Source organism: Vipera ursinii, assembly GCF_947247035.1.
Source record: "Vipera ursinii genome assembly, chromosome: 2".
Lineage (NCBI taxonomy): Eukaryota > Metazoa > Chordata > Lepidosauria > Squamata > Viperidae > Vipera > Vipera ursinii.
The window spans coordinates 280,208,348-280,233,708 of record NC_139513.1 but is presented as its reverse complement, the minus strand read 5'-3'; the positions used below and the strand labels follow the sequence as shown (position 1 = coordinate 280,233,708).

The following is a 25,361-nucleotide window of genomic DNA, read 5'->3' as shown; positions in this document are numbered from 1 at the left end:
CCCTTCCCCCAGAATTCCATGCGACATTGCAACCTTGATTTAGCAGTCCATAATGGCAAGGGACAAAATTCCCATCTTCTGCATGAATGAGTGAAAAATAATGCCAATATTGCCATAGAATTTCTTTGTATAATCATGCCGCGATGGCATCATTTGTGTCATGATGTTGCTGAGGGTGTCTTACTGAATTTTTATTTATTTATTTTTATTTATTTTAATTCCATTTATATCCCGCCCTTCTCCGAAGACTCAGGGCGGCTTACAAGCTTAGCAGTAGCCTTCATTCTATGTATATGCCTGCTTATTAGGGCTTTTGCCCCCCCCCCCCCCAAAGCGGCATTATTACAAAGTCAGCTTATTGCCCCCAACAATCTGGGCTACATTGTAGATATTTGTATTTGCTGGAGATCATGATCCCATAGTCATATTTGTTTAATTTGTTAAATCATTTGTTGAATTGAAACAAAGATATGAATGCAGAACTAGCAATTAAGGTTTGGATTTAAGAGATCCCAGATTTGGGCCGGAAGGGATAGCAATTTACATTTGGGGGGTGGGGGGTATTTATTGCAAAAAAAAAAACTTTACCCAAAATAATGGTAAATTCAGAGGTCTAAGACTTGTTCAGGTAGGTCTTATTTATTTAATGTCTTATTTGTTAATTCGTTTCCTATCTTACTCTATATTTTATATTATGCTATTGTCTTACCTTGTATGCCCTATCTTGTACTATATTCCATCTTTGATCTCATTCACACAATTGCATCCTGCCCTTCTTCCCAGCCAACCCTGTAGAAAGCCACTTGTCTGTACAATCGGCTTGCTGCTCTCAGGTGTTCTTTGTAGTCCTTTGTCTTGCTCTCAAAGCAGCTGCTTTCCAGCACTCTGGGGTTCTGCATTCTGCTTCCACTTCTTGGCCCTGCCTGGCAAAATTCCTTGTCCGGCAGAGTCCTCAGCAGGCCCCTTCTGCCAGTGTGGGTGGGTTGAGGTAGTCCTATCGGGCTGAGCTGGTTCCTCAGATAGCCTGAAGGACTTGAAAAGTTATAACACCCTTGATAATACCTTGAATTGAACCCAGGAGTAAAGGGGCAGCTTCTTAGGGGTTCCAAGAACTGCCCACGTTGCTGCATTCTGCACCAGCTGAACCTTCTGGATACTCTTCAAGGGTAGCCCGATGTAGAGCACCTTGCAGTAGTCCAGGCATGAGATGACCAGGAATGACTGAGCATAGGGACTCCCAATCCAGGAAGGGGAGCAGTTGGCACACGGCACGTAGTTATGCTCTCCTAGCTACAATTACCAGCTGCTCGTTGAGCAGGAGTCATGAGTTCAGGAGAACCCCTAGATTGTACACCAGGTTTGTCTGGGCTAGTGCAACCCCATTGAGAATTAAAGATGTTAAAGTCACACAACTGGAAGTCCCATGCACCCAAAGGCCACTCTAATGTTAAACAGCCATTAACAAGAGCCTTCATAAGAAACACGGCAAGATTCTTCATCTGCCTGAGTCACAGGGAAGGGCAGAAAAAATTCTGGAAGAGAGTTAATATTTTCCAAAACAAATAACAATTTGGAGAAAACAAATGGGATAGAAGATAAAGAAAAAAAAGTGGGGGGGGGGAGAGAGTACTGCAGATCAGTGTATGTAAGGTGGAAGTTTCTAAGAGGTCTTTTTAAGATACCTGACTCAAATATGAAAGTATATGCAGTCTCCTTTATGTGCTTACTTATAAACCCACAACTATTTTATTTGTAGGCCGCCTAGACCAGGGACTCCTGACCTCGGGAGAGTGAAGACTTCTACTCCAATTGCTAGTCCAACAGCACAAGGATTGATTAAACAAGGTAATGACCATCAGGCTTTTGATAATTTGTAAACAACTCAGCTGTAGTTAGATCTTGTTTGCAAATTTTCAGCTCTGAAATATAAGCATTTTATTGAACTTGGATTAGAGTTTAGACCGCTTTTACAAAACCTGAAATGGAAAACACGTTGCTTTTCGCAATGGGACTGAGTTGAAATATTTGATAATTGTGAGAAATTGCTAATATCCATGAAAGTGAAGTCTTCTTTCTGTATACAATATTTGAACCCATAAATATTTTTTTTAAAAAAACTGACCATGCTCACTTTCAGGAATTTTACTTCCTATCCAACTTTAGGTTGCATTCATCCATCATTCTCTTTCAATGCCTAATAGGAAGTATGAATTTGGAAATATTTTCTGTTGCATTTTAGAAGTAGATTCAGCTTGTTTTGGGGTGAAGCTGGCAGGTGACAGCTTAGTTTATCACATTGCAATTCAGTTGATATTTGACACATCTGGTGGGAAAATAGCAACTGCCTTGGTCTGATTTTTGCTACAGATTTGTTCCATTTTTTAGGTTTACTGAAGTAATTACAGTTCCTTTTAATCCAGTAGTAACCTTAAGGGAGAAAATATTAGGTTCAAAATGTTCTCTTCCCTTTGACTTTTTTATTATTGATGCTGTAGATGAACTTTCTCTTGTGTTTAGCACCTGTAAAGTTGTCCTACCCTCATTTTTTTAAAGCAGTTTTTAAAAAGTGGAGGATTTTACAGCGTTTGCAAAAAATAAAGCTTAAATATTTATTTGCATGCATGTAAATGATTCATAATAACTTTAGTAAACATTACAAATGGAATCCTCAGCAAAATTAAATCCATTACAAAAATCCAAAAAAGCAGTGCTAAACAATACATACACCTAACGGGTAAGAACATAATAATACAATATCTTTAATTATTGAAAGTTCTAAACCAGTTAAAGGTCAAGTTAATAATAAAGGAAACCTTTAGGACAGTTTAAAGTTTCATCAAATCACATTTCTACAAACAGAAACATCAGCGAAAAGGTCTTGTTGATTTGGGGCCACCTACTCAACTGCTCTGATAGATGAACAGAAAAATAGCTCTTTTCTGATATTGTAGTGTTATATAATGCCAACTAAATGTCATGAATTGTTAAGATTTTAGTCTATGGCACATCATGCAAGCAGGACCCAGATTGTTGGGGGCAATTAAGCTGACTTTGTAATAATGCCGCTTGGGTGTGTGTGAAAGCCCTAATAAGCAGGCATATACATAGAATGAAGGCTACTGCTAAGCTTGTAAGCCGCCCTGATTCTTCGGAGAAGGGCGGGATATAAATGGAATTAAAAAAAAAGTATGCCCCCATCTCCAATCTTTTATAATTCCTCCCCTCCCCCTTTCTGAAATCTCATGGAATCTTGCAGCCTCATGCCCCCTGATATGTTAAGTGTTTTGTGATTTTGATATTCTTGGCAAGATCTTGCATCATTTAACCATCTTGCAAGATTTCATCTATTGCTCAGTGGTTTTTGTTTATTGTTTAGCAGTGGCTTGGGCTATCATAGATGTCTTCATAACCATCGCCATGTTGCTAGCTCCTGTTCAGTCTTCACTCAGCAGATCTAAAACTGGAGTTTTTTTGACCTTACAACTTTCAGATTCATTGCTCTCATTTTCCCCAACAAGAAGAATAGGATAGGATAGGATAGGATAGGATAGGATAGGATAGGATAGGATAGGATAGGATAGAATAGAATAGAATAGAATAGAATAGAATAGAATAGAATAGAATAGAATAGAATAGAATAGAATAGAATAGAATAGATTATTCTTTATTGGCCAAGTGTGATCGGACACACAAGGGATTTGTCTCTGGAAGCTCTCAATACAAATACAAATAAAGGACAAGTGAATGGGTTTGTTCATCATCCCTATACAATATAGAATCTGTATCCCCCATTACCAGGACTTTTTTTTTTCCTAACCAAAGTTAACCCCCTTCAGCTGGCAGGTGTCCATTTCTCCAAAAAAAGAGAAATTGGTTATTTAATGATTTTGCAAGTGATGTTAGTGCTAATCCCGCTTGCAGAGAATATAGAAAAATGCTGTCCCATTACTTTGCTGCTGTTTTGTTTACATGTCTTTTCATTTCTTCATTGTTGTTGCTGCAAGCTGCCTAGAGTAGCCCCATGGCGAGACAGGCGGCAAATAAATTTAACAAACAAACAAATAGAAAAACCAGCAACTTTACTTGTATTGTTAAATTTGTAATCCAACTGCCTTCTACTCAGAGGCCATTGTGTTTTCATGCCAGGGAAGTTGATAAATTACACCTGTAACTAGTTAATAAAAAGTTTATCATTCTTGGTGTATCTGTATAATAGCGTGTGCTCTAGACAGAGGGACCTCTGCTGGCTCTTTTTACTTTTCTTTTTTTCATTATGCTTCCTCAAATTTGAAATGCTAAACAGTACAAGGGAAGCAAACTAGGGATCTGTGATTTTCTGTGTCCTTTTTTTTTCCTTCCAGAAATATATTAAGCCTTCTGAAATAGTTTTATCCTACAGTCAGTTTAAAAGCTGACTCAATTGAAAGCTTTGTTTTACTTATTTTGCTTTCAGTGGATGGAATAATTCAGTGTAAAGTAAATATTTTGATAACTGTATGGTGATGTGATACAAGTAACAAACCCATAATTTTGGTGGCATGTTTTGTAAAATTGCCCATAATGGGGTATATTTTAAATCCAGCGATTAGAGTGGTTTTGTACATATATATCTAAAAAAAATCTCATCTCTAGCATCACTTATTGGGAATTCATAAGTTACACTGTTAAGCTTCTAGTTAATTGCTTGTTCTCCAATATAATAATAATAATAATAATAATAATAATAATAATAATAATAATAATAATAATAATAATAATAATAATGGTGACCCCCAGGGGGAGAGCATTCTCGGTGGGCGCACCAGTCCTTTGGAACAGCTTACCGGCTGAACTACGGATGGCCCCTGACCTTCGCTCCTTCCGGCGTGATCTAAAAACTTATCTATTCGAACAAGCCGGCCTGGTCTGATGGGTTTGGGGTTTTAACATTATTTTTAACTAACTTACTATATTGGGCACAATCATTTAACTTTAAATCTTGTATCCTGTATTCTTATTTTTATTGCCCTGTACACCGCCCTGAGTCCTTCGGGAGAAGGGCGGTATATAAATAATAATAATAATAATAATAATAATAATAATAATAATAATAATAATAATAATAATAATAGTAATAATAATAATAATAATAATAATAATAATAATAATAATAATAATAATCAAGGACATTAACACTATTTTTGGCAAAAAAAAATAATAGTAAGAAAATAGCACTGCCATATATTTCTCTCAGTTTGTATCTTTAAAAAAAAAAGTGTCCCAGATGACACGTTCAACTTAAATATGGTCCTTTGTTACTAAACTTCTATTAATTCCTGAATCGTACAGAGATGAATTGCTTTTCTGCATAACTATATTATATTTATTTTAATTTTTGTATATTATGTGTTGTATATAGTGTTTTAATTGCCCTGTACACTGCCCCGAGTCCTTCGGGAGAGGGGCGGTATATAAATCCAAATAATAAATAAATAAATAAATAAATAAATAAATAAATGTTTCTTAATCATCTCTCTATTACTCGGTACTGCCTTTGTGATATATATACTATTTTGCTGGCTTTGTTACTTGTAGCACATTTAAGGCACGGTGAACAGAGCCTGCATGTAATCGATTCAAGCGGTGATTATTTTCAAGTTGTCGGAGAGTCCAATGCTGCTGCCCTGCTATACAAAGCCAGCTGTTGTTGTTTTCAGCTGCATTGATTGGTATAAACAGTGACAGCCAGAGAGGTTGGTTTCTTCCCCCACCCGGATCACAAAAAAAGCAAACCTAAATATTCCACAGTAAACTTTCAATCTGGAATTCATGTGCATATTTGGGGAAGATCTTTGCATTTATCAGTCAGAATCCTCTTACCAACCCTGGTGAACTCTCCCACCCCCACCCCCCCACCCCGGCTTCTTTACCTGAAGTGCATTTAGCTGGTTTGCGCATGCCACCCTGATGCATTTGTGTGAAAATCATACAAGCAGCAATTTTGATGCAGATGTCTTAGAGTAACAAAAGTAGTTCACTGCATGGAAACCAAACATACAATACAGGAAACAATACATAATCTGTTCTGGAGCCTGAGCCTATTGTCATTCTGCAATGGAATAAAGGAGAGGGATTAATTTGAAGATGCTTGTGCATGGCATATGGTAATTCTCTGCAAGAAGGAAGTGTCAGCCAGCGACCTCTAAATCTTAGCATTGACCTCTGGTTGTAGAATGGTGTGTGCCATAAGGTCTGCCTGCCCTTTTATATGATAATTTGATTCATGAAGCATTAGTGAAGCTATAAAGTTTATGGCTGCCTTCGGACTGCCTTCTTGTTTTTTTTTTTTAAAAAAAAATAAGAACCCCCCCTCCACAATTCGCAAAATGTCCATCATTTAAATTAAAGAAGTTTTAATTTGGCAAAAGCTATTTTTTAATCATCAGGTTTTAAAGAGGTGAATTACCTGGTCCTGAAGAGATTAGTTTTCAAAATGTTTAGTTTGTCTTGCTCTCCAACCAATTCTGAAAAGCCACCATTCAAAAAAAACTGTGCTGGTTTTGAAGTGGTCATAATATGAATAAACTACTAATATCTGGTTTGTTAAAATAATAACAGTTCTGTGTAAAGGACCTACAGTAGTCAAACTGAGATGTATTTTCTGTCAGTATGCATGGGTTCACACATTGCACTTAGCCAGACTGTGCCTTGGAGGGCTGAGTGTGTTGTGTGAACTTACCAGTGTGAATTGTCAATTAAAACAGAGGCTACATGTTTGGGGGATAATTAAGGAAGCACCAGAAATGATGGTTTTGCAGAGTTTGAGAAAACATAGCATACATATCAACAGAAACAGGTCTTTTTTTTCTTTTTGAGGTCAAAGGGTCTTTACTCTCTTCATTTGCCTGTCTTTAGTAGTTTTTATTATAATAATTAATAACCTTTATTGTCAAAGTACAACATGTGTACATTGAGATTAGCTGAGCCTCTCCCCGTGCTCCCTCCCCCCAACACACAGTGACAACAAACCCTCCATCCTACCACACCATGTGAACCAGCTACACCACACACCGGCCTCCCAAGTCAATTCTGCAAAAGTTCACAGAAATTATATCCCATTCAAAAGCCTAACAGCCCACGGATAAAAGCTGGTTTTCAGCCTGTTGGTACGGCTGGCTATACTCCTATATCTCCTACCTGTTCTAGGATTTGTTCTACATCTATTGATTTTTTTTAACGCAAACCCTTTGAATAGTTGGAAAACAGACAACTGTTGTCCATTTTGGACGAAAGGGTTCTCTGCAATCTATTTCCCCTCCCCGCTCCCCCCCCAAAAAAAAACCCCAAACCAGATTGGAAGTCTCAAAATGCCTTGGGACGTCCTTGTGCCCATCCTAATGGATGGCTGAAGTTAACCCATACAATTGTTTACTCAATAAGTCATTGTTAAACAAACCACAGCTTAGATGAGTCTATGGGCAAATGCCCTTGCAACCTCTGAATTCAGATCTGGCAGACTTGTGTCTGTGAATCACATACTGGGGCACTCAAGTAACCAGCTAATTTATAAGTGACTTATTTTTTCTCTCTCTCTCTCTCCTGGATGCATTCCTCCAAAGGGTTCTTTTATAGTGTTTCAGTTAATGTAGAGATTTGGTTTTACTCTGTTCTTCAATAATACTAACCAGTTTTGTTTTCATTTCTGGAAATGTCTCTCTTCATTTTCCTCTTTATTTCTTCTTTCCTGCTCAAGTTGCTCCTGCCGTTTCTGGTAGTACTGAAGCTGATCACTCTGGCTCTGGCCCTGCTCCTCCTTTACATTCCTGTTTCTTAGTAAATGAAGGTATTCTGACCACTGTTCTTTCTACTTTGCCTTTTTTTTCTTTTTCTTTTTCTTCTTTTGTCTGACTTGCTCTCTGGTTGTGTTGTATGCCTCTCTTAACAGATGCTTTCTCCAAGCAATTTAAATTCACTTAGCAACTTTTATTTAAAACTAATACATTCATTTACTTAGCAATCTTTATACTTCATTTAGTTTGTTAAAACTAATTCATTTCCCCCCCCCTGCCTTTGCAGGCCGATCATGTCTTTTTAAAATGCAGCATTGGGTATTATTAGATTATGAGATTGCAGAGATATTAAAAGTTTCACTGGAAGGGAATATTGTAGATCAGGGTTGAACTGTGGGTTTTTGGTGCTTTCTGAGCTAGGTTGTTACCTTGCAGATGTTTCATTATCAAACTAGGTAACTGAGGCACTGATGACATTGCCTAGTTGGGTAATGAAACACATCTGCATGAAAACAACCACGTTCAGAGACCATAATATTTTAAAGAAAATTTCTAGGTTTGATTGATGATATGGCATAGTAAAAAAAACCTTTGCATTCTGCAAGTCTGTTTCAGAGTTACACTTAACCAATATATACTGATTAAATAAGAATTTAAAGTGTGATGTTTCAACAGATAAAAACTTCACTTTGTCAGGATTAGTGGAATAAAATTGATTCGAAAAGAAGGTGTACTGGTTTTAAATGATTTGTAAAACACACACTGTATGTGTGTATGTGTTGGCATGTAGATTGCTTCCAATTGTGTCTGTCTCCCAGTGGAATGGATTTTAAGGAATACCTACCTCCCAGAACAGATTTGGAAGACTGAAATGGAGATAAAGAAACAGGATGCTGCATGTCACCCTATAACAGCGTGTCTCAACCTTATCAATCTTAAGATGTGTAGACCAACTCCCAGAATTCATACTGCCTGGGGAATTCTGGTTGTTGAAGTCCATACATCTTAAGATTGATAAGGCTGAGACATGCTGTTATAGGGAGACATGCAGCATCCTGTGTCTTTATCTCAATCTGGTGTATTGACTGATTTTCAGTTATTTATGTAAATTATTCTTATTCAGAATACAATCATTTTACCAAATAATAAAGATGGGTTTTACAATTTAGGGCCATATTATATTTATCACTTTCTTGTCACGCCAAGAATGATTTAGTTAAGCTACTGTTAGATTCAAGCTTTCCTCTAATCAGAGCAGTCCAGTCGCCCTCTGGAATAATTACAGAACCTGTCATGAAGTAGAGTTGAATGGACACCCTTATAGTTTGGGGGTAACATCTCTCAGTTTTACTAGGATAGAGTTTACTCAAATGTCTAAGCCAGGGTTTTCAAATTTAAATAATTACAAGTATTGCATGAGCAGTAGTTCATTTCACTTAATAATTAAATGTCAATCTATAATCTGTAGCCCTACAAATGTTGCACAGTTGCAACTCAACAGCCCAAGTCTGGTCAAGTGATACACCATCAGAAGAGCAGATGGTCTGCTATAGACAGAAGTTTTTCAAACAGAAGCTTCAGTTTTTCAGAACAAGCATAGAATTGCTCGCTCTCTCTTCCCACCCCCACCCCCTGTCCTTTCACAGCTAAGATTGACACAGCTCATTGCTTGTCTATGCTTAGCTCTGATGGCCCCCAAAGAAACACTTCCTACGTTCTTCCTCAAAGGGACCTTATTTCCCTCTTCCACAGAAAATCTCCAAGTCACATCAGGATCCCTTTAACAATGACATGGGTCAAGGCTGAGAAAAGATTGTTTGACTTCCTTCCTTCCTTCCTTCCTTCCTTCCTTCCTTCCTTCCTTCCTTCCTTCCTTCCTTCTTTCCTTCCTTCCTTCCTTCCTTCCTTCCTTCCTTCCTCCCTCCCTCCCTCCCCCCCCCTTTTCAGTCTTTTTTTTTCATTTCTCTCTTTTCACTTTTTTCCACTCTTTCACGGATGCCCCCTTCCCTCAAATCCAAGTTGTCAAGATGTAAAGAGGGGAAAATAACCCCCTTTGCTTCTCCTCCTGACTCCTCTCAGAGGAGTAGTAGAGGTTAACCAAACATAATGCAAGCGCCTCATGACTCAGGTTCATAGGTAGACAGCAGCAGCAACCAGGTCCCTGGGACAATGCCACAACATGGCTTTATCTTGCACCTCCCCTTGTGGTGAAAACTGCTCTGTTCCTTCTGCATCCTTCTTCTTCAGCTCCTGAAAGCAGAAGGATGGCAGCAGTGACTGTTTCCTTCCTTCTGTGGAGATCCTCAGTCATTCAGGTCATGCTTGTCCCAAACTGAAGAAGGTTCTTAGACGAGAAGCAAAACATTTTCAAGGAAAAATCCAAGAAAATCCAGTTGCCTTTTAGGAAAGGAACTTTGGGACTCTCTTTCCTTCCTTTGCCATCCAGACCTTCTCCAAAAGGGTCACCCAGTCAGAGCTCCAGCCACTGAAGCTGGACCATACAACTCACCCTTCAGATATCTTCTAACTTTGGCCTTCCCTGCTGATTTCTCTTACTTACTGAGATGGGGAAATTAGATCTGGCTTTGTGTTTATACTTCTGGTCAACCTGATCCTATCTTTTCTTGGAATGAAAAGATGCTGGAGTTTCAGTTTTTTAAAACTATGAATAAAAATAGTACAACATCTAGACTCCCGTATATTGGCACAGCAGTAAATTTATTGTGAAATCAATTCCTGTTTCAAAAAATAATGGATTGTTGGATATGATAACCAGCACTGAACTTACACTTTTAATGGTTTATTTAAACATTGAATGTAGCAGTATATGTCTTTGTCTTATAGATTTAATAGCTAGTGTACAGTTATACTTAGGGTATGCTGTGTATTGTTTAATTTCTATTACATAATTGCCTATAATCCTGCTCATAAATTTCCACTAAATAGATTTATATTATAGTCTATTTTATTTATTTGTTATTATGGTGCATCACACAGTGTAGAGTGGATTTGGCATTTTTATCCAGCTATTATTTTATACCTCCTTTTTTATCTACAAAAGTTAAGGCAGGTACTCCTGCCTTCTGTTTTCACCACAACAGCAACCCTTTTCAAGATACTGAAAAGACTGATTTCTTATCTTTTATCATAATTTCAGACTAGCAGTCCTGAATGTATAAAGGAATTTTAGAGAGGGAAGAAAAAGTGACTTAGACAATATCTGGAAGTATCTTTTAGCCATATTGTTGAGAGCTAAAAGTATGAGTACATAAAGTGATCTAGCACATTCCTGATCTACAAAGATTCTTCATTGCTCTTATCTTTGTGGGTTCATAGAACTAAGGATTTAAAATCATGAGAAAGCTACCTTTCTCTGAGATGTAGAATGTATCAGGAAGAGAATTTAGAGGGCATGTATCTATAAAACTCAATCTTCACCTTTAATGGAACCTCTTTCTGCCCCTAACATTAATCCCCAACACCCTCTACAAAAATATTTCATTTCCTGATAACTGCGCAGGTAATCTGTGCAGGTGCAGGTGCAGGATAGAATTGCAGTCATTGTGTTTGTGTATTGCCTTGCTAATCAAGTTCCATCTGAAGATGGAAAAGTAGTTCATTGATTGAAACCCTGATTTTTTTAAGGGGGAAAGGAGACCTCTTGTTTTAGCATTAGTCTTATGCTAGTCAGTTGAGACAAATTGATATTTTCAACAGTGGCAATTCTTCACTGTGAGTAAATATTGTTAGGTCCACCTCATAGACAGATTTGGGATAGTTTGTCACTGTTTTTCTTTTTCCTATTTTCTTATCGATTCACTTTATGATCACTTGGATCCTGTAGGTACTGGAGAACTATCAGTGGAAGAAAATAGTTTTGAATGTTCACCCCATGTCCCCATTTATAATTGTTGCCATATAATTCATTCTTGTTTTTAAGCAGCAAACCCACTTCATAGATTTAGATATCCTGTCCTAATACTCTATACCAGGGGTGCCCAACTTTGACAACTTTAAGACCTCTGGACTCCAACTCCCAGAATTCCTCAGCCACCCATGCTAGGTGAGACATTTTGAGAGTTGATGTCCAAAAGTCTAAAAGTTGCCAAGGTTGGTCACCCCTACCCTATTGTATCAACAGTTGTTTTCATTTGTGTGAGGAGACGAGAAAGTGAGCTGCATCCATTTATAAGTTCTCAAAATTAATCAGAAATTACTGGAGAATTACATTTTATAATATATATTTTTTCTATGCCAACCCTTCTTCAAAATCCCCACTAAACAAAAAGATTTTTAAACCCACTCACTCACTCACTCATTTATTTATTTATTTATTAAATATAGCCTCCCATCTTAGCAAATTTCTCTCTCTCTCTCTCTCTCTCTCTCTCTCTCTCTCTCTCTGTGTGTGTGTGTGCGTGCGTCTGTGTCTGTGTGTTTGTGTTTGTGTGTGGAGAGAGAGAGAGAGCATGTGAGAGGGAGAGAATGTAATGGTTACAGTTTTCATTTTTTTACATTTCTATTCATGGTGTCTTTGAGCTGCAAAAGCTTTTCTCAGATGGAAGTGCATCTTTGGATCTAGGTTCAATCTTTTTATAGCAGTGGCATCTGAGGTTAGATTTTGACAGGGCTACAGATCCCGATCTCCGGTAGGAATGGGGTAAGGAGAATGGAAAAAAAAATAAAAAAGTATGCTGCTGATTTCTTCATGCACCACTTTATCTCAACAATAAGATAGTGGCTTAAAAACAAAATGCAAATGTACAATTTTGGAAAGATTATTAGAATAATCTATTTATTGAGTGAAATTGGAAGTTGCTCTTTCTGAAAGGTTTTTAATCTAAACTTCAGTAGAAGTAAGTAGCAGTAATTCGTGCCAGGTAAGCAAAGATAAGCACTATTAATATTTATATATATGTATCATTGTAGGTGTATATGTGTATGTATATATAGATATAGATATATATTTTCTTTTGAGAGCAGGCAACAGAATTTTATTTTTAATGTGGGCCAACATGCTCACAGTAAAACTGACAATAAAGTTTGTCTTATCTATCTTATCTATACCCCAATAAAAGTGAGCAACAGTGCATTATATATGTACTTCAATTAACTGATTCCCTTAATGATTAGAAAGATTACTATTTATTCATTTGCGGTGATACGTTGCTTTTAGCTTTCTCATTTAGTGCAACTTCAGCCTTATTTATTCTGAAAAGTATTTCTTGTATTCGGACTACCCATTGCAGGTTCTTGATAGACCAATGTTGTTATGGTTGCTAGTAAATATAGTGGTTTTCCACTACCTCTGCGATTGTGATTGTTGTGTTTTGCCTGTGTCTTAACAGGATGGAGCCAGCTTGCTGCTATGCATTGTGTTATGCTCCCTGACCTGTTGGGCCTGGATCAATTTAGACCGCCTCTCCTTGAAATGTTGGCTCGTAGATGGCAAGATCGATGCTTGGAGGTACAGTTTTTTTATTGAAGATGGCAGTTAGGGAAAAATGAATCTCTTGGCCAGCACAGGGAATACTATTTTTACACTGGATATATTGTTCCAAGAAAAGTGTACTATAATTCTGGTTTAAAGATTGGATTTATATATATAGGTATATGCAATTCAATTTGCGGGTCAGTTTTGTAAAATGGAGAGTTAACATCCTTGTGTGACAACAGTATATTCTGGTTAAATGGGAAGATAGATTTCAGGGAACAGGAAGGCACAGTGGATTTTTTTTCTCTCCAGCCACTGGATGTCACCGTTGTTCCATCAAAACATGTGAAAGTTTTACTCAATACCTAAAGGTCCTGTTTCCATAAACTACACATAGCTTCCAATATTCGAATTAAGCCACAGCTAGTTTACTGTTCATGCATCAGCAGTTCAGTAAAGCTGCAAATTTATTTTTAATACTTTTTGATACTACACTTAATTTTAAAAGTAAGATGGAAGGAGGAGAAGCATCTGCAGAGAACAGAACACTTTATATCGCTATGCAGGAAATTGGTCTGATTGTACATGCACGGAATGTTGCCTTTAAGGGTCATTGATGCTCTCTGAGTTTGGTTGTTTTCTTTTAGATGTTTCATTATCCAAAGTAGGTAGCATCATCAGTGCACTGATGACATTGCCTAGTTTGGTAATGAAACGTCTGCAAGAAAACAACTGAGCTCCGAGAACACCAAGTATCCCTCATTTCAATCCTGGGCTAAAAATATTCTTCTCTATGTTGCTTTTAATTCAGATTTTTTTTCCCCCTCTGCGAAATATTTTTAAACATTTAAGCACCTAATGGTGACAAAGAGAAATCATTGGGGGAAAAAATTAGATTCGCGTTTGTAAGAAGGATTTGGCTGTTTTCAAATGCTAGACTTAGCTTTAAAAGACATTCTATTTTAGGCCAGTTTCTAGGCTGAAAGTGCTGAGTAACTTCCCTAGCTGGCAAATGGAGTTGGCGTCCCCTATTTTTGATCAATGACTATCTGGCCTTGACATTACATCTGTGCTGTTATGGCAAAAAAGAAGAAAGGGAAAAAATGTTGATTGTGCAGCTTTAAAAGAAATATATGAGGAGCCAATCTGTGACATTTACAGTAGGGGGTTGAGTTGGCTTCTCAGCTTAATTGAAAAAACTATTGCTGACGTTGTATAGTGATGGTGAAATCCAGGTCTGTGTGGAGTAGGAAATTTGTCTCTCTGTCTCCACTTATCGGAGAAATTGGCTTGGGAGAATCTTAGGAAATCCTTCGTCAAAAGCCGATCTCAATGTAAATGTGTAGTCCTGATTATTTCCCCCCCCCAAAAAAAAAAACCCTTTTGGTTATTCTTGCTATCATGTCCCATAGGTTAAAATGGCAGCATAATATAGAGAAGTATTTTTACTATTAAAAAAAGTGTTGGTCTTCTGTGTCAATGTGGTTCTTCCCTCAACATCTCAACCATATCAGGGGAGTAGCAAAATGTCCTATTCCTCCAGTGTTCAAATTTATGACGAATCTTTTTCTTTTAGGTATCTTATCAAATACAGCATAGCTTTGCTCTCAGGTTAGTTGCTAGTTAATTGTTAGTTAGAACCGTGGTGGCGCAGTGGTTAGAATGCAGTATTGCAAGCTAACTCTGCCGACTGCCAGCAGTTCGATCCTGACCAGCTCAAGGTTGATTCAGGCTTCCATCCTTCTGAGGTCGATAAAATGAGGACCCAGATTGTTGAAGGCAATAGCCTGACTGTAAATTGCTTAGACAGGGCTGTAAAGCACTATGAAGCTGTGTATAAGTCTAAGTTCTATTGCTATTGGAGAATAGAATAGAATAGAATAGAATAGAATAGAATAGAATAGAATAGAATAGAATAGAATAGAATAGAATAGAATAGAATAGAATAGAATAGAATAGAATAGAATAGAGCTGGAAGGGACCCTGGAGGTCTTCTAGTCCAGCCCCCCACTCAGGCAAGAGAACCTATACCAGGGATCGGCAACCTCGGCTCTTTTATGACTCGTGGACTTCAACTCCCAGAATTCCTGAGCCAGCTATGCTGGCTCAGGAATTCTGGGAGTTGAAGTCCACGAGTCATAAAAGAGCCGAGGTTGCCGACCCCTGACCTATACCATCTTAGACAAGTGACTGTCCAGTCTCTTCTTAAAAACCACCAGTGATGGAGCACCCACGATTTCTGGTGGCAAGCTGTTCCACTGGTTAATTGCCCTCACTGTTAGGAACTTTCTCCTTAATTCCAGGTTGCTTCTCTCTTTGGTCAGTTTCTAACCATTGTTTCTTGTCCTGCCCTCTGATGCTTTGGGGGATAATTTGACCCCCCTCCTCCTTTGTGGCAGCTTTGTAGAGCTGTGTCTACAAAAACAAAACAAAAGTCAGAACTCTGGTAACACCCTTTTCACCCCACCAACGTCCTTAAAAGGCATGAACAGCTCATACTTTGTACATCTGGAAAAGTGCTGCTAGACTCCCTCTGGTTAGTTACCATTAATGTGTTTTTTTTTTAATTGCCTCCCTGTGTCGCATCTTTTTTCTACAATTATTTCAGTACTGTAATTGAACCAATGCCTATTCTGTTTGGATTTTCAGGTAAGAGAAGCTGCACAAGCCTTACTGTTAGCAGAGCTGAGGAGAATTGAGCAGGCTGGCAGGAAGGAAGCCATCGATACCTGGGCTCCTTATTTACCCCAGTACATGGACAGTGTTATATCACGTGAGCATTTTCTGCACTTGTTTGTTAGTTGCTGTGGGACGTAAAGTAATAGCAAAACAGAAGGGCCATTTCTGAATATATGCGGTTTAATTGAACTTCAGAATTAATAGGTCACGATAATGCAAAAAGGTGAGGAAAGGTCAGGAATGTTTTAAATGGAATGATTCCAAAATACCTTTTAAAGGCAGTTCTGGAAATATTTATTTGGGAAATAGCATTTGTGTGTGTGTGTGTGTGTGGTCAAAACAATATTTTAAAATACAGATACTTCTTATGATCCAACATCCTCTAAAAAAGACACTGAAAATTTCTTTAAATGTATACATTTTAAAAAACTATTGTGTCTCTTGGATTATGCAAAATTCAGCAATATTTCAAGAAAGCAATAATACCAATTTAAACTTAGTATACTAAAAGAGATCCATAAAACTCTATATATGAAAACTTCAGTTCAGGAAACCACAGACACAATGAACAAAAATGTATTTTGGATTTTGCTCCCAAATAACAGAAAAGGCTATTTCTCTCCTTTTTGGAAACCATCCACATAACTGACATATCAATTCCTGTTATCTGCATAATTACATAATTGTACAAAAGAAGTAAGCTGATGCAACGCATGTTAAATATCATTTGTATTAATTGTGTATATTTAGATTTCATGGATTTTCACATTCAACAATATTCCCATTCAATGACCAATGAAACCAAAGTTTTACATAGCATATTTCAGAATCTCTTTTAAGAATATTCTAACAGCTTTCAAAACTGCCCATTCTCGTTTCCATATTAAGTCTTCAATGAGTGTACTGAAACTATTCAGATAAGTATAATGTTCTGTACTTTTTAATATGTATCTAACAGGCATTTTATTTATTGGCCTTTATTCAAGAATACAGTGTATGCAAATACAACTTGTGTTTTGTGACATGTGCTTTCCTGAAGTGCCGAGACTGCTTTTCTAACAAACCTTTGTACTCTTGGCTTCCTTTGCAAGAATGTGCTTTGCTCTTGGAGCTTCCTATCTCAATTATCCTTTTAGACATGGAGTGTTCTTTGTATAGATAAGATCATCTTTTCCTTCGCTCTCTGTCAGTTTAGAGGTGGAAAAGATTGCAAATTGAGATCAGATTGACTAGCACCCCAATGGCAATTCCATGGCTACGTCTCTCATTTATTTTGAATTAAGTTAACTTTATGAATTAACCTTGAGTGTGAAACCTTCATCTACCTCAAAACTTAAAACTCATAAAGTAATACTTCTATGAGGCCGTTTCAGTTAATTTATCTTGTCCCTTTTTTTTGCTTGGTTGGAATTTGTTTAATTTCCTTTTGTCCAGACTGCTTTATGTGTTAAATTTGAATTGATTTTTCTTTGAAAGATGTCTCATGATCTTGTTAAGTCTAAATGACTTATATAATGTAGATTTATATAGCATCATTCTGAGCTGTTCTCAAAATACCCTCAGTATTCCTTGGTATTCGGTTTAATGCAAAGGCTGGCTGCATCAGCTACCATGATAACCCGTCCATGATAGGAAAGAGTCACCTTGAGCTTCAGGCATATGTTTTTACCTTCTCTGATGCAGTTAGAAGATGGAGAGTAAAAGTTGTAATTTCCATTTGATTTTACAATTTATATTATGTCTGGAAAATGGTAGCTGATCTTAACTATGCTGTAAAAAGAAACCAGCTTCTGAACCCATAAACAGTTTAAGACTAGCCCTACATTATTAGCCGCAAGATATCATTAATAAAACTGGAAGAAAACACTCTATACCAAATTAACCATTGTTTCATGAAGCAGAAGACAGCCATTTTAATAGTTAGGCTAGATAATCCTTTCACATGTCAAGATTGTCTTTTTGAAATGGACATTTTTGATGAAACGAACATGTTTTGGAGATGCTCTATTTACAAGATCATCTACTTGAAAATAGACAGTTTTTATCCCCCCATTCTTCCTAATTAATAACAACGTTGTGGGGATAGGATGTAATTTGGTAAATTCTTAAACTGCATTGTTTTGCTTTCAAGCCATATTGAGTTGAAAAATCCAGATGAAGGCAGAATGCAACAGTCGTGAGCATTTGTGGTAAAGCATGGAGGGCTGCAATATGACAGTTTTGCGGAAAGAACTGTGTCACGTTTCTGACGTATGGGCTTTTCAAGTGACTCTGAGGCATTGTTTAAATTAAAAGTCCTTTATTAGCCTAATACACCGGCAAATGCTTGCTCGAAGGAAGCTGGAATCTGAAATCTCCGCCCCTTGCACAATATATTAAAACACAATTCTCCACCTTTCTAATTTTGTCATTAATCATATTCCCCAATTAATTTAAAGAATCAGTTTCCCTTCCGTTAGAAAACCCGCCAAGCTCTTATCTTCTTTAGTTAGAGATGGCCTTGAAGGTGCAATCCTACTCATCCCCCCTCCCAACCTTAAACTCAATCTCTTAAAGCAATACACAAGTTTAACATATGAAATGGCTACTTCTTCATCTCTTGTCAAGCAATAACATTCGCTGTTAGCAGCACTGACAAACTGTGTAAATTCATACTGCTGTCTTTATGTTACTTATTTTATTATAGGCATTTTAAAACTGCTTTAATTGTGTTAGCAGCCTAAAGAGTGTATTTATAGGACCAGCATAAAGTATATAAATACAGAGAGAGAGAGAGAGACACACACACACACACAGAGGAGGGGGGAAGAGAGAGAGAGAGGTACGAGCCTTCACATGGTTTGACCCCAAACTAATCATGGAATGAATATATGTATATTTATATTCCAGTGCTTCCTAAGTGGTTGGTTGCTAGGATATGTTCATGTATTCATGTGCTGTGTTTGTAAAGCTCTTAATTTCCATTAGCATTATAAAAAGCTCAGTTCTTCGGCAAATCAGAAGAAGATGAATGGCACAAATCAATACCATACCATTCAGAACAACTAATATCACCCATTTATTACTATAATGCTCACTAATATCATTAGCCCTAAGGTGCCATCAACAATTTCAGTGCTGATTAATCCAGATGCATGCTCTTCAAAACCAGTTTACTTAAACTCTTCTAGGAATATCCCTTGTCAGTAAGAAGTTTCAGTTTTCCAAAGTATTTTTATAGCTGGTTTAGAACTCAAGCTTACAGATTTAATAAATATTGTGCAGAATTTTAATTGCAATTTATAAATAGCGTCCTTCCAGTTCTGTCATTTGAACTATATAAAATAACCATCTAGTGTTTGAATGATAGAAATGAGGATACCATTAAACAGGGATTCACATTACAATATGTATATTAAATCTTCCTTCATAGAACACCTGCAATTTAGACTACAGATCAGAGGGATTATTCTGACCCCAAAAGAAGTGTTTCAGAAATGGGCCAACCATGAAATGGATGAATTCCAGATGTCCAGGAATATTTTCTGAATGCTTTTTTGGGACATCAGATAACTGCCAGAACTCAGATTTGCCCATTTTGAGGTCGGAATGTTCAGTACCTCTCTGTATGTGAAACCCACTTCTCCTCTCCACCTCATGCATGTATATAAAGAGCAGTGTTTCTCCATCTTGGCAACTTTAAGCCAGAATTTTCAAGAATTTTGAGCCAACCCCCAATTAGCATGTTGGGAGTTGGCGTCTACATGGTTTAAAGTTGCCAAGGTTGAGAAACACTGATAGAGAATAAGAAATTGTCTTAGGGTAGATCCTGATAGAAGGAACCTGTAACATGCCTTTTCTGTTGGCTCTGAATAGATGGACACTTGGAACAGGTGATCTTGTAGATATATATCGTCACTAAGTCCTGCACAAATGTTATTTTAGTAGTTATGAGGTGGTGGTACCTGTTTACCTTTTATAGTGTGGATTGTATCACAAATATTCTAATGTTCTAGTGACAGTGTGGACTGTCACTGTCTTAAGTTTTTAATTTTGGAACTTTCCATAAAATGGGCCATGGAAACCTCACAAAATGGTTGTGGCTTGGCTTACTATTCATTCATAGAGCTGTGGATGTGGCAAGCACCCAAGAAATGAACTTGTCCATTATCTAAGTATAAAATTCCATATAAAATCATTAAAAACTAAACAAATATCTCGGTTGCAGCATACAGCCTATTGATGCATAGATCATGGACATTTGAATGCAGGAACAGAGATTGTATTTGAGTTTTTTTATTGATGCCATTTTGAATATTTATCTGTTTCCTTCCTCCCTCCCTCCCTCTCCTATTTATTTCACATTTATTGTGGTAATTATATAGTCTCCTCATCAAACTTCTCTAATGTGTCTTTCTTTGACACATTAATTTCCTAAAAACACTATTATATATGATGATTATTCTTTTAATTACTTCCTTAATTAGATCAAAACTGTCTTTTTTTAAACCATAAATGTATGAAAAAGAATTATGCATCAACTGTTATTGATGTAATACACTGGTAAAGATGCATGACATCACACACTATAATTTCTGTGTTTCATGCCACTGTTTCAGAGCAGTTTGTCATCTTTTCATTCCTGAACAAGCACTTTATGATTCTTTCTAGAAAGCCTTGATTTTGATTGATTTGCAGAGGTTTCCCCCCCCCTACATCATCCTGCCTGCTAAACAGCCTCCTGTAATAGCTGTGGCACACCAGAGCATGTGTATTGAAGCATGTTACAATATGTTGCAAAAGGGCTATAAAGGGACTCAGTTGGGTTCTCAACTGAACTCTCAACATATGACAACGAGACTGGAAAGACGTCCCGTTTTGTCCATGGTATAGCCATGAGCAACTTGTCTTCTGTCAGCCATCTCTGCTGTGCCATTATAGGAATGTAGTCTCTCAAGAGTCACTCATGGAACACTTTTGAATTTATGTTCTAATGCTGTAGAAAGGATGTAACTACTAATATATAAAGAGAGAGGGAGCAAGATGTAAACCCAGAAAGTTCAGGATGCCTTCAGAGGAAATTGCAACTGGCCTTGCTGAGAAAGTCTTTAGCATTATGTAAATTTGAAACCAAATAACAGTGATGTGCATGTATGGTAATTATTTTATATAGAACAAGAAAGTGAATCTTATGCCTGTTCAGATGTTTGTTTCATTGAACGTCTAGCTGGCACAAACAGCATGGCAAATGAATAATAATAATAATAATAATAATAATAATAATAATAATAATATAATAATAATAATAATAATAATAATAATAATAATAATAATAATAATAATAATAAATAATAATGATGATGAAGAAGAAGAAGAAGAAGAAGAAGAAGAAGAAGAAGAAGAAGAAGAAGAAGAAGAAGAAGAAGAAGAAGAAGAAGAAGAAGATGGAAGGGACCTTGGAGGTCATCTAGTCCAACCCACTGCTCAGGCAAGAAACCCTATACCATTTCATACAAATTGGCTGGCCAGTCTCTTCTTAAAAACTTCCAGTGTTGGAGCATTCACCACTTCTGGAGGCAGGTTGTTCCACTGGTTAATTGTTCTAACTGTCAGGAAGTTTCTCCTTAGTTCTAGGTTGCTTCTCTCCTTGATTAGTTTCCACCCATTGCTTCTTGTCCTGCTTTCAGGTACTTTGGAGAATAGCTTGACTCCCTCTTCTTTGTGGCAGCCCCTGAGATCTTGGAACACTGCTATCATGTCACCCCTCACCCTTCTCTTCGTTAAATTACACATACCCAATTCCAGCAACCGTTCCCTATATGTTTTAGCCTCCAGTCCCCCAATCATCTTTGTTGCTCTTCTCTGTACTCTTTCTAGAGTCTCGACATCTTTTTTACATCGTGGTGACCAAAACTGGATGCAGTATTCCAGGTGTGGCCTTACCAAGGCATTGTAAAGTGGTATTAGTACTTCACTTGATCTTGATTCTATCCCTCTGTTAATGCAGCCTAGCACTGTGTTGGCTTTTTTGGCAGCGGCACCACACTGCTGGCTCATATTGAAGTGATTGTCCACTAGGACTCCGAGATCCCTCTCACAGTTACTACTATTGAGCAAGGTACCTCCTATACTTTACCTGTGCATTTTGATTTTTCCTGCCTAAATGTAGAACCTTAGTTTTTTCACCATTGAATTTCATTTTGTTAGATAGCGCCTAGTGTTTGAGTCTGTCCAGATCCTCCTGTATCTTAAGCCTATCTTCTGGAGTAATGGCTATTCCTGCCAGCTTGGTGTCATCTGCAAATTTGATGAGTTCCCCATCTATCCACTCATCCAAATCGTTGATGAAGATGTTGAAGAGCACTGGGCCCAGAACAGAGCCCTAGGGCACCCCACTACACACTTCCTTCAATATAGATGCATTCCATTGAGGATCACATGCTGAGTACGGCTTGTCAGCCAGCTACGAATCCATCTGGTGGTGATGCTATCTAACCCATATTTTTTCTATCTTATCAAGTAGTAGGTTGTGATCTACTTTATCAAATGCCTTTGTTGTTGTTGTGTTGTTGTTGTTAGTTGTGAAGTCGTGTCTGACCCATCACGACCCCATGAAAAACGTTCCTCCAGGCCTTCCTGTCCCCTACTATCTTCTGGAGTCCATTTAGGCTCATGCCTACTGCTTCAGTGACTCCATCCAGCCACCTCATTCTCTATCGTCCCCTTCTTCTCTTGCCCTCAACCTTTCCCAGCATCAAATGCCTTACTGAAGTCCAAGTAAATTATATCTACAGCATTCCTCTAGTCCACTAATTTTGTCACTTGGTCAAAGAATGCAATAAGATTTTTCTGGCATGATCTGTTTTTGACAAACCCATGTTGGCTTTTAGTGATGACTTTGTTTGCATCAAGGTGTTCGCTGATTTGTTGTTTGATTATCTTTTCCAGACTCTTCCCAGGTATTGAGGTCAGGCTGATAGGTCTGTAGTTTCCTGGATCTATTTTTTTCCCTTTTTTTGAAGATGGGAACTACATGAGCTCTCTTCCAGTCTTCTGGTAGTTCCCCAGTGCTCCAGGATCAAATGATGAAAGAAGTTAGCTGTTTCAAATATACCTGGTGGTAGTCTACAGTCACCTTAACTTCACTGGTTGATACCTATTCATGATCTCAGCCCCTGCCTCTCTATATTTATCATCAATTAGATAATCAGTCCAGAGTCCCCTTGCCACCTGCAATTCTGTTCTCCTATATTCACTGCCAGTCAGTTCCTTTGATATCATACATAATTTTGAATTAGGTTTTTGATGCAAACTGTAGGCTGAGAAGACTTAATAATGGAGAGGATGGGTAATTACCCAAATACAATTATAATCATTCATCTTATTCTCCAAAGAATTTGAACTCCCATGCTCTAAAGATAAAAAGTAGGGAAAAATTAATTGAGTGGTCTTCATATTTTCCAATTTTTGATTAAATGGTCTACGGTCACAAAATATTTTTGAGATGCTGAGTTAAGAAATAAGTCAGCATTCGAAAGAGCTGCCCAGGATTTATAGTGACAACATTTGTTTATAAGTTTGATTTTTTCCATTTGAAAAGTTTATTCTTTATTTTTGGCTGCTCCTTTCACTGTTGTGATTCAGCAGTACCTCTAAAACTTTTCTTTCTTTATTAGATTTGTATGTTTCCTTTATTCTGTAAAGCTCAAGGTGTCATGCATAGTGTTCCCTCCTCCTATTTGCCCACAAGAGCAGCATTATGAGATACGTTCTTCTAAGTGAAAATAATTGATGCAAAGTCATCCACTTGGCTTCCATATCTAAGGGAAGACTAGAAGTCAGATTGCTAGTCTAAAGGTAAAGGTAAAGGTTCCCCCGCACATGCGTGCTAGTCGTTTCCAACTCTAGGGGCCGGTGCTCATCTCCGTTTCAAAACCGAAGAGCCAGCGCTTCTCCGACGACGTCTCCCTGGTCATGTGGCCGGCATGACTAGATGCCAGAGGCGCCACGGAACGCTGTTACCTTCCCACCGTAGTGATCCCTATTTTTCTACTTGCATTTTTTACGTGCTTTCGAACTGCTAGGTTGGCAGAAGCTGGGACGAGTAACAGGCGCTCACTCTGTTACGCAGGACTCGGGATTCGACCCGCCAAACTGCCGACCATCTGATCGACAAGCTCAGTGTCCTAACCCACTGAGCCACTGTGTCCCACTATTGCTAGTCTATACTGTACCAATCGCACCTCCCTAAGTCGGAAGAACCTTGTAGTCATCTCCCTATCTTTTTGCTTAATTTCTTTTTAAATGATTCAGTAGTTCTGGGAAGGCAAATCTCCCAGATTAACTCTTCATTTAATCATATTTTCATTTTTTTTTGTTAAGTATTTGTGTGGTGCTAACATCTATTTTTAAACTTTCCTTTCCAATCACTTGAATAGTTTTTTTCCTTTCTATTTGGGAATATTCACGCTCTATTAGACCTCTGCAATACATTGCTAAGCAGATGGTTAAAGCTGTATTTGTAATCAAATTAATTCCTGAACGTTGAAGTTAAAACTCTGTGTAATTGTAGACGTCCCTTTTAACTTTTTATATAGCCTGCTGTGATGAAGCATTGAGAGGATTATGACCTGAATGAAAGATGAATAGTAGAACCAGATGGGCTGTCCTGGAAATACACATTCAAGATACACATTTCCCCGTGTTCTTATAATAAGCAAAAGATAAAGGAAAAGATACACATCAAATGGTTTTGCAGACTTCTGCTATTGTTATTATTATTGTTATTATTAAGCTTTTGTTGGCTATTTTGATTGAAAACCAAAGTGATTATCATACATAGACCTGAGCCTTACAACAATTGTTATGTGCATTGTAGTTGCAACCCAAAATTTTCATTCTTCAATATTTTATTTATTTTTTAAAAAAACATTTATATAGCCTCCTATCTTATACCAAACTCTGATGTGTTATGGAGTTTAGTGCACAAAATATATTATGTTTGAAGTGGCTGAAAATCAACAGCTATTTGCCTTGAATTTTTACTTGGCCTACATGACATTAGTTCAACAGCCTTTGGGGGACTGGTTTTTTATCAGAAAATTAACTGAATCTATCAGAACATTTGAAAAGTATCAGAAACTATGTAAATGTCATATCTCGGGAACAATATCCTGTGCATCTTCTGATGTACTTTTAATATTTTTGAGAGTTATTGTGGTTTTGTTTTTATTTTATTTTATTTTCTCAATCTATGGAAATGTATGGAAGACAACATTTACTGTTTCTACTATTATATAATTTGCCAAATACAGGTTGCATTGAGTTTCTACATAATTCTTTTCTTTCTTTCTTTTAACACAACTGATGTGGCTTGAAGAATGGACATTTCATCTTTATTGGTAGGGTTCTACCACCCCACCCCACCCCATTATTTTCCTTGGCTGTTGCCTTTGTGCTGTGTGTCAATGATCTCCTATAAAATTCTTTTGATTTCTTTT

At 37.4% G+C, this 25,361-nt stretch overlaps 1 protein-coding gene across 2 annotated transcripts in view; it reads left to right on the top strand.

Annotated features, from left to right (window-relative positions):
- WDR7 (WD repeat domain 7) overlaps positions 1 to 25,361 on the top strand; it is a 238,868-nt gene that overhangs the window by 43,337 nt on the left and 170,170 nt on the right. Inside the window, exons 16-19 of one of the 2 annotated variants that reach the window (XM_083354766.1) lie at positions 1,757 to 1,845; positions 7,733 to 7,822; positions 13,118 to 13,236; positions 15,853 to 15,976. In XM_083354766.1, the coding sequence (XP_083210892.1) occupies positions 1,757 to 1,845; positions 7,733 to 7,822; positions 13,118 to 13,236; positions 15,853 to 15,976 (422 nt within the window). The remainder of the gene's footprint in view (positions 1 to 1,756; positions 1,846 to 7,732; positions 7,823 to 13,117; positions 13,237 to 15,852; positions 15,977 to 25,361) is intronic. The other variant, XM_083354765.1, reaches the window with a different exon arrangement.